This window comes from Hippocampus comes, unplaced genomic scaffold (assembly GCF_001891065.2).
Source record: "Hippocampus comes isolate QL1 unplaced genomic scaffold, H_comes_QL1_v1.1 scaffold199, whole genome shotgun sequence".
Classification (NCBI taxonomy): Eukaryota; Metazoa; Chordata; class Actinopteri; order Syngnathiformes; family Syngnathidae; genus Hippocampus; species Hippocampus comes.
The window spans coordinates 324,210-334,422 of NW_017805372.1; the positions used below are offsets into that span (position 1 = coordinate 324,210).

At 44.0% G+C, this 10,213-nt stretch overlaps 1 protein-coding gene across 1 annotated transcript; it reads right to left on the reverse strand.

The window, feature by feature from the left end:
* Positions 1-528: 528 nt before the first annotated feature.
* On the reverse strand, positions 529-6,274 carry LOC109517095 (keratin, type I cytoskeletal 18). Its single transcript, XM_019872037.1, has 10 exons — positions 6,162-6,274; positions 4,535-4,799; positions 4,318-4,445; positions 4,006-4,088; positions 3,750-3,906; positions 2,808-2,972; positions 2,577-2,702; positions 1,616-1,833; positions 1,041-1,069; positions 529-960 (listed from the first exon to the last, which is right to left on the reverse strand). The coding sequence occupies exons 2-10, from the start codon at positions 4,788-4,790 to the stop codon at positions 845-847; spliced, it is 1,278 nt and encodes a 425-aa protein (XP_019727596.1). The 5' UTR covers positions 4,791-4,799; positions 6,162-6,274; the 3' UTR covers positions 529-844.
* Between the last annotated feature and the right edge of the window lie 3,939 nt (positions 6,275-10,213).

Genomic DNA, 10,213 nt, shown 5'->3' on the forward strand with positions numbered 1-10,213 from the left:
CGTGGCTTGAAAGCAAGAGGGATGTGGAACAGAATGTTTGTATGGGACTGATGTGAGACGAGAATTTAAAAAAAAAAAAAAAAGACCACCTTACCTAACCCCATACCTGGAGTCCAAGTTTACGAAGTTGCTGTCTCCGGTGGTCTTTAAATGAATGTAACAATATTCTTTTTCTAAAACCACACCTGGCTTTGTTTTGTGAATAAAGGAAAGTCTGAAACGTGCTGAGCTGCTGATCACCTTCCTGAGCCGCCGTAACAACCCGCAGACGTGTGAAACGCATAGCGCTTAAGGGGCTTACTGCTGGCCTGATATTTTGGCGCGTCAGTCCTGTTATACTAATTCGACCGTCAGATCGATCGGATTAGTGATTTGGAAGAAAGCAGTGGTAGGTCTTGCGCTTGGTGTACCGCCCCCGGTGGGCCTTTCGGTGCCATCTCAGGTACCCGACAAAATCATCAAATAGACCCCCTGTTAAGCATCAATCAATGTTTTGTAAATTTGACATCCCACGCATTCGTCACATGATCATAAGAGTGAGTCAGGTCAAGATTTATTCAGCGACACATGAAGACAGGAGGAGTTAATCATAATCCTTGCACTTGACTGAGGGATACTACAGTCAACTTTGATACCCGAAGAAATAAATATCTCGGGGTACACAGTATTCTTTTGTAAAACACTTTCCCCCTACAAATCTAATAATATTAGCAGAGTATGAGTATGTATCGCTATGTTAGATTACGTTTCACAAGACAGAACGTCTCTCCGGTAATGAATAATTGTCAAATCCATTTTTTTTTTTCTTTTGCTTTCCTTATGATCGGCTGCGAAATGCACCTTCCTATTTCTTGGTCTCTTCGATTTGCTCCACCTCGCTGGATTCATCCACCACCTTGCCGTTGACCATCGTCTGCGTCACCACCTTCACGATCTTCCTGGTGCGCACGTCGGGCTCTTCTGCACACGTGATCATAAAAACGACAACATATATCGATAGATAGAGAGGGAGAGAGAAAAAAATGGTTAAAAGTACTCACTTTTTGGTGGAGGTGGAACTTCCTTAATGCTGAAATGCAAAGAAAAACTTGCTTTGAACAAAAAGGACACTCAAGCGATAGATCCACATGCTAACTTGCACTTCTGCTTCCACATGTTGACATGCAGCTAAAACCCCTCAACGACATGTTGCAGAAAACAGAAGGATGTCACCTAACGCTGTGATTCCCATGAACCGAGGCACTTTTTTTTTGGTTTGAAAAATCGCCAAAATTGTCCCAAAAAAGGATGCATATGTAAATTGAATCCTTTTTGCCATCTAATCGAAGACTCCACCCACTTCACTTTTTTTTTCCATGTCATTTCCGGCTGGTGCTAAAGCTGGCATCTCACTGAGCCGAGTGCTTGTCAATGCTTGCGAACGTAGCGAACGTCGGTTTGTAAGGATGTTGCAAAAGACTGCCAAGATGTTCGCAGACACTTTTTACTTATTCCAAAGAGTTTTTCCTTATTCAAAATTTCTAGGCGGTCTCTTTTTTTTTTTTTTTTTTTTACAAACCCTGACGCAAATCCAATGTTGGCAAGTGTTCCCTGCCCAATGAGTCAGCAGCTTTACCTTTCCTCTCCCTCCAGCAGGCGCCTGTAGGTGGCAATCTCCATCTCCAGGTTCTGTTTGACGCGCAGGAGCTGCTCGTAGTCCGTCTTGGTGCGCTGCATGTCAAGCCGGAGCTGCGAGAGGTCTTCTTCCAACTGGTTCAGGGTGACGTGCAGACGCTCCATCTCGGCGGCGTACTTCTGATTGGTTTCGCCCAGGTTCGCCTCCAGGGCCGCAACCTGAGGGCGGAAACCGAGGCAACGCAGGATGGCAACGGTTCAATTCCGTTCTTGTCCCGCGTGCGCTTCGAGTAGAAACAGAAGAACAGTCGGAACGTTCTTCTTAAGGCAGGATGGCGATCACTATTTTAGAAGCTTATCCCACTGGCACAAGTTCCTCGCTGTCTACCTCAAACCTCCAAAATGTCGTCCCGATCCTCAGATGACTTCACAGGCCATGACCAACAAACCCCCGTGAACAGACAAGACGCTGCTCTCCAAAGCAACCGCTTTCTGGCGAGACTCATTCACTTGACGCCTCGCTGGGAGTCGACCCTGACTCAGCAGTCTGCTGCTGTCGCTGCCGAAACATGTTGACTGTCAACACGCGCTTACTAGTCAAACAAGTGTTTCTGAAGGCGTTAATCTTTGAAGCTAGGTTTTATTCATTGATTTTTTTTTTTATCTGCTCGTTTGTCAACTCCCTACTACCGGTTACCTACACTGTAACTACTTCCAACTACCAGTCACTGACTACTTAACCGTACGACTCCAAAACTAGCGACTGGATGCTACTTAATTTTGAGACATTGCACCGATGGAATATGTGGCACACCCTTCCCACTGTCAGAAAATCAGAAAAGCCATCGCATCCAAGTGAAAATAGTGGAGGGAAAGGAAAAAAAAAAATCTCACCAAAGACACTTTGTGTGAATGCATGGTATGCTTTCTTCACATCGGACATTTGGCGTGCGGCTAATCACCTGCTTGTGCAAACTCTCCAGCTCCACTTCGAGGGTTTGAAGGAAACGCTGCCTTTCGACCAGCTCGCTCTGCGCAACTCTCAGGGCCTCGTTGCTCTCCTTCACGTCGTTCTGCACCGTCTCCAGCTGACACAGGAGAAGGTCAAAAATGACTGTGCTTCAACTTTTTTTTTTTTTTTTTGCCCAATTAACATGATGAAATACGTTCGTGGCCATCCGGCAGTTATGTACCTTTTTGCGGTACCAGTGCTCGGCGTGTTCCTTGTTTTTCTTGACTATGCCCTCATATTGGAGCCGCAGTTCAGACAGGATGGCTCCCAGTTCGGGTCCCTGGGCCGAGTCCACCTCCACGTTGACCTCATCCCGGGCTATACGAGACTTCATCTGCTCCAGTTCCTGCAGAGTAGGAATTAATATTCCCCCCGCATCGACAGTACATTATTTAGATCTTTTCCATCAATAGTTAATGAAGGACGGCTCGGTTTACCATCCGAACAAAGTAAAAGTCGTCAACCTAGGCTTTATTCTATAAGTGATTGAATAAGCAGCTACAGTGGACGCACATCTATGCTCTGCCGTTTATTTCCGCAGGAAAAAGTGTGCAATCGGCTTGTAATGTTCCGATTTGTGTCTGTATGCTCACGTTGCCATTGCGTGCGGATAAAGACGGTTTTGTCAGAGAAAATTTTCCTGGCTATAGTACACCTCACATAGAATGAGCGGACAGAAGCGGCTGTCTTAGTGTCATACGATCTAGCTGTTCTTTGTGTCTGTTGTAACCAAAGGACCCCCCCAGAAGACCACTTTCAGCCGCCAAATTAGGTCAGTCAACTACAATCTGTCTTCTTGTTGTTTGAATGGGAGCGAAAAATAACCAAAAATCCAAACAATTGTGGTTGAAATAGTGACTGAAATGGGGTTTGTTTTTTCATGTCTTTAAGTGACCATCAAATGTTTTAAAAAATACTTAAAAATGTCACGATACTGTCCTGTTTTTTGTTTTTTTTCACACGTCAGGCAGGAGAGGAGGGTGTTCCCTCCAGAGGGACACCTGACGCTAATCTGCCTCATTATCCAGCTGGCTTTACAGACCCAGCCTCTTTTTGCACTGGGATGACTGAAGAGCAAATTAAAACGCGGAGCCCAGAGAAGCGGACAAGGCACGCATATTACCTCCTCGTGGTTCTTCCTTAGGAAATAAAGTTCCTCTTTCAGGCTGTCGAGGTCACCCCTGAGGGAAGCGATAATCTGGTCATGGTCACTTTTGGCCTTCTTCAGGGCCACGCAGTCTCGCTCCACCGACTGACACATCACCAGCTCCGTCTCCCACCTAGTTGGAATTTGTCAGTTGAACATTTTTTTTTTGTGCGAGGCTGGCAGATGTCTCGAGGACATACACGACGTTCCAGTGTGATCATGAACGACTCACTTGATCCTAAAGTCATCGGCAGCCAGTCTGGCGTTATCGATCTCCAACATGAGGCGAGCATTTTCCAAGGTCTTCTTCCTCACCTAAAGAAAAAAAGAACTGTAAAATAGTTGAACTTACAATATAGCACATTAAAGACCAACAGAAGTTTTCCTGAAACCAAAACAAAAGGGACCGGCAACCAATCTGGGGTGTGCGCCGCATCTCACCCGAAGTCAACTGAAATAGAGTGAGGGCTCCAGTCCAGGTTTTTCTTTCTTTTTTTTTTTTTTTTTATTAATTAATCAAGTTGACTTTCCAGTGTGTCTTTACCTCCTGCTCGACTGCATGAGCCTGGGTCATCATGGAGTCAAGGTCATGACCTTTGGGAATGCGCTCGATCATCACTTGCTTGATCTTCATCTCCAGGTCGGCGTTGGAGCGTTCCAGCGAGTGCACCTGCGACGACAAAAAGACACGGTTTGATCAAAGTGCATCCGCGACATCATATCCTCGTCTGCCGCTTGGCTGCTGACCAAGAAACCCCCCCTATCCAAGTACTTGGCCAGACGGTTGTTGAGACTCTGCATGGCCTCCTTCTCGTTGGCGCTGTTGCCGTGGCGCCCGTTCAGCTGCAGGCCGGTCGGCCCGTTGAGGTCATGGCTGACGGACGCCGATCGGGTCAGCGGGCCGCCGGCGGAGAGCGAGACGGATGCGCGGGAGCGGCCGGCGTCCATCAGGGAGCGGCTGGAGAACGATGGCTGGCGACTTACTGAGTAACCCCGAAGTGACATGCTGGAGGTCATGATGACGGGCTGCGGTCGAGGGGTACACGGGAATGTAAGATGGGTCGGCACATACCAGCATTCGAGCGAGCCTTCAAGACTTATAAGCTTTTTGTGAAAAGATCAATTTTATGCACAATATCGACTTTGTTGCTCATAATTGTGGCTTCAGTGATGCAAACATCTGAACAGTCGTCTTCATATGTGCAATGGATATCCAAAAAAAGTCTGCTTGCCCCGATGTTGAAAAGCCAGGTTGTGAAGCGCATCATAAATAAGAAGTCACGAACATTCTTCAGAAGTATCACGAAAGATTTGCGCAAAGCCGTACACAAATGTTTCATCCTGCACAGGCACAAGGACACTTCAAGTCCACTCAACATGATAAAATGGCTCTCAAAATGTGTGAGAGTCCATCGTGCGCCATCCGGGGCACCAAGCGACTTCGTGGTCAGCACCTCTTCAGTTTGTCCATCTCACTTCCATTCAGTAAGAAAAAAATAATTTAAAAAAATCAATCTAATCTAAATGTAAATTCTCATATGAGAATGCACTCATAAAGTCAATGACTATGATAATAAGATCCCTTTTGTATTCACGAAGAGCAAATAATCCCAGCGTATGAATATGGGGCGCAGTTAAGGGCGTCCTGTGTAAAAAAACTGTGCCAAACAAATCATGAAAGTGACTCGCTGTGGCGAGGCCCTGACAGGACAAGTTAAAAGTGGCAATATTTGCATGAATGCTTTTATCTGCAATGCAATGCATTCATCATTTAATGAGAGGGGAAAAACAAGTCATAATTAAGTCATAATGTCGTTGCAGTTCTCTCTCTCTTTCTGGAGGCTTATTCGGCATTCGCTTTTCCTGATATCACCTTACTTCCTGTACATTGGACACATCAACGTGTGGATGTTGGACAGTCGGCCTTTGTGTGTGTCTATGTGTGTGTGTGTGTGTGTGTGGCGGGGGGATGCAAGGCTTGTCCGTATGCACTGGCCTCGGTGCGTTTCTCAAAAGAGTTTGAGAGGTGGATTAGCCATCAAGGGAACCTCTCTGTTTGTCTGTCACTTGATCCTGGCAACGCGACAGAGGAGCCATCAGGGCACAGATGAACTCCTTGTTCACATGAGGAAATGATGGCCTAAATATGATTCATTGTGCATTCCGGAACAGAGACAAGGTAACTAACCCGTTGTTGGCTACAAAATGCAATTTTCGATTGATAGAATTTTTTTTTTTTCTCATGTGCATCACAGCGTAAACCGTGACAAATCTCATGCACGTGTGTTTTACTGTCAAATGATGGCTCATTTAATCTCAGGCAGATCATTTCCGTGAGTCAATAATCTCAAAGGTAATAAAACAAAATACAAGATGTCTTAAACTTACCGAGATGTTCTCGAAACAACAGGTGAGAAATGACGATCGGGCTCAAGGAGGCTCTGCGCTGCTGATGCTGCAAGGTGAGTTTATATTCAGGTGAGCGGGGAAGTGGGCGTGGCCTGTTCACAGAAAATGAAGGTGGTGAGCAAAAGGAGTACGGCATCGCTTGATGGGGTTGGGGGGAAAAGGGTTATTAGCATTGTAATTTAGTCAATTAAGTCCAATGTATACAATACGTATGTCAAGCAGATTTTGTTTCAGCAATGTCAGAGTGGCATCAAGTATGCCTTCCGCTGGCTGACAAGAACCCTCTCGTGTGGCAGGGCTATTGAATGTCTCATCGCTGTCACTGTTTCAAAGTCGTGGAAGCAGCCTCCAGTCAGCCCCCCCCCCCCCAATCTCTGTAACTTGAACGTCCTTTCAGTGAATTATTAAACCGTGGTGGCTCAGAGGACGAGAACGCTGGCTTGCGCGCACCCGTGTGCAAAGACCCTCATGAGCAGGATAACATGCAAGAATGGGGAGCACCGGTTCGAGCGATAAAACCGCAACATTGCCTTCAAATATGCTACGTTCATGACCGTAACTCCGGTGAATTCGGTCTATGCAAATGAACTCAGCGTTGAAGCACAGCACTCATTTGTTTGCCACAGACGAGGATATTATAATTTCAATGAGATGCAAATATCCCGCTTCCATCATTTGCATTATGACCTCAATCAACATTTTTTTTTTTTGTGTTTTGTGCGAGAGACAAAAACAGGTTTGGGGCCTCCGTAGTGATGAGATGATTTGCCTTACAGGTAGCATAAAAAAGTGACACATAGTGCAGTTATTAAATCTGTTATAATCCTGAACAGGCCCGACGTCACTTTAAGATATCACACACTTCCATCACAATTTGAGATACAATTATCAAGCCTCTCGGGTAAAAAGCAAGGAAACAACATTTTGAAAATAGACAGAAATTATTGAAAGATATAGAACACACTGAAAGGCGCAGCTAGGAAAATATGAAAAGATAAGAGTACATTCGTAGCCAGTATATTCCATCTGTGAGGCTTCGCATCAGCAGTTATGCCTCCTGACAAAAGAGGGCAGCAACAAGCTACCTTGGAAAAACTTGCTCACCTCTCGCATATGATATGATTTGATAGATGATATTAAGATATTAAAGATAATATTATAACATGAGAATACAAGTGGCAGTTTACAAAGTGCTGTTCTCAGATACGCTTTCTTCAACTAAATATACTATAAAAATGAAAATATAACAGAATAGATAGCAAACCATGTGATGGATGGATGGCAGGCAAATGGATGGATGGATTCTAATGAGATATTTCAAAGGGAAAATAGATCTGATTGTTTACCATCATCAATATGTATATGTACAGTACTTAATTCCAACTTGTATTCCTATAAAGTAGATTCATTTATTTTATTAAATATAAAAATAGCGTAAATCCATTTGTTGGTCTGTCCACTTAATCTATCCATCCATCGATACATTGTTTCTTTTTATCGCTACAGTATTGCAGTGATTTTCAAGTGGTAAAAGAGTGCCCTCTAGTGGTGAGCACGAAAATAAAATCGATGAGTTTCACGTTCAGAGTCACGGCGCAAATCGTTGCAGTACCTGAAACTTTTGTTTTAAATACCTGTATTTAAAGACGCGTTAATGTTCAAATTGTGCATCACGTTACATCCTCTCGGAATAAAACTCTACCGTGTTTTGATGAACATTTAGGCTTGCTGCTTCTATGGTTGCTCTTTAAATAAAGCGGAGTTGAGTTGAATGTTTTCATGATGGTGGTACTTGGAAGGCTAAGATATTTCATTTTAGGTGTAAAAAGTTGAAGAACCACTGGTCTCCTGTAGCTATGTCTTGATCTCTCGATATTTCTCTTTCACTCTTTCCGTCTATTGATCTCTCTCATCAACGAACCAAAAGTGAGAATAAACATGAGCTAAATCCACTGTTATCCCTTAACTTTCACTTCCTGCTTCTCTCGCGTCCCCCCCTGACAGAATTTGGTCTGTTAAACAAATAAACGGGTGATTAAACGAACAGAACGCCAGGATACTCCTGCTGACCCCACTTGACTCCCTGTGACTCCTGTCACAAGTGATCATATGATCCCCTCGGTGGCGCATGCGACTTGACACCGAGGCCAGGCTGCCAACTTTGACCATCGGGTCACGTCCACCAAAAAAAAAAAAAGAGTGAATAGAATATGCCGGACGGAGCATGGGTGAAGCCTCTCAATAGCTCCTCAAGTGATTGCTTCCTGTTTGAGTTCAGGTGCTGCCTTTCACTCTCACTCATAGACAAACAAACATGGACATGATTACTGTGTGCAAGGAGCGAAAAGTTTCTCTCGCCCAATGCAAGTATCTGTATAAAGCATCCACTATCCTAAACCAAACTGTTTGAAGCAACAAACAAAACAACATTCGCGCGCCGCACAAGTCTGCTGAACAAGAAACAAACATTGAGTTCAAGAACATATTCCGTGCATTTTTTCACAAAAATCAACCCAATCAAAATTTTAATATTATTGAGGGACTATGTTTGTCCTATATATCGTTCCAAATCCGCAAAAAATGTGTTGGGCCTACTCACGTTGTAATACAAGGCAGCATACGACCCAGTGCAAAGGCAACTATGGCTTGTTCGCCCTCTAGTGGTGAGTGGTGATATTACAACTGTATACTACAGTGAACTGCATATTCACAGTTCGACGGCCATGGTTTTGCATATTCGCGGATTTTTAACTGACTAAAAATGTAGTCACGTCTTACCACAGTTAAATTCTCCGAAAATAGGTTTCAATTTGAAAAAAAAAAAAAATTAAAGGCTCAGACTGATGGCTCTTGGGCCCCCGATGTTAGTTTGATGCTGCGCCCACGAGCTATTTTCTGATAAGATACAAATCAGTGGTCAATAGAGAAAAAAAGGCACATATAACAACATATGTTAACCACTCTGTAAAAGCACGCACCCCCCCCACCCCCCACGCCGTTGCCTGAGTGCTGCTTTTGTGTGTCAGACAAACATCAGCGTGCATGTTTGTGTGCGAGCGCAGATGATGATTTCAGAAGGCTTGTGATATTTTAGATATGCATCTATAAGCCTAGCTGCTGAGTGGATGGGAAGTTGAAAGGAAAAAGTGACGCATGTATGTGTGTGGGTGTGTGTACGCGTGCGTGCGTGTACTTTTTATTTAAGTGGAAAGTTGGCAAGGGGCCCAGCGTTGTCCTCCGGGGAAGTCCTCGTCTTCTTAACTCCGGTGCGAGTGTGGCGATGCCTTGCTCAAGAGCACAATTTCCAATCCGCTTCCTCAAGGGAAAATGAAATAAAATTACAGTTCGATTTTTATATACAATATGAAATATGAATATCTATGTGAAATCATATTCTCGGCAAATGAAATTAAATAGTCCTCAAACTGAAAACCAGGAGATTTGTTCAGAAAAAAAAAAAATTCAATTGCTCACCAAGTCGCCACTCCCTCGCGCTGGTACGAGTCGCCATGGTAACAAAAATAAACGGGCCCTGCTGTCTACGGGGTGGGGTGAGGGCTCGCTCATTTGCATGAGACAGGACAGTGACCTCAAAACAGGCTAATTTCGCGACATGCTGTATAAACTTTGACACATCTCATTCACATCTGAGTTCATTTGAGCACGAATTCGCAATGTCATCAGAAACTACGAAATGAGGTCCTTTTTTGGGTCACTTTGTAAAGCATACAATTCAGGAAATGCAAACTACAGCTGAAGACGTCACAGCATGTCACGGTCCATTGCCAAAAAATACAATGAAAATATGCCCTCTAGTGGCTATTTTAAGTATAAATGAAAATTTGAAACTAAAGGGACGACGATTCTGTTTAATCCACCGTTTTGCTGTCAAATACATATTTATAATTTTTTTAAACTAAGAATCGTTGTACCAAAGTGTTTGTAAAGCTCTGATCGCAGCACATTCATGACAAAAACAAAGAACATAATTTCATTGGATTAAATATTTGTCTCATTTCATTTTTCATGGA

Excerpts from the sequence above, each read along its gene's own strand:
- LOC109517095 (XM_019872037.1), bottom strand. The coding sequence starts at position 4,790 with ATGACCTCCAGCATGTCACTTCGGGGTTACTCAGTAAGTCGCCAGCCA. Across the intron at positions 4,089-4,317 it reads CTCATGCAGTCGAGCAGGAG|GTGAGGAAGAAGACCTTGGA; the intron begins GTAAAGACACAC and ends TTTTTTCTTTAG. Across the intron at positions 961-1,040 it reads AGTTCCACCTCCACCAAAAA|AAGAGCCCGACGTGCGCACC; the intron begins GTGAGTACTTTT and ends TCACGTGTGCAG.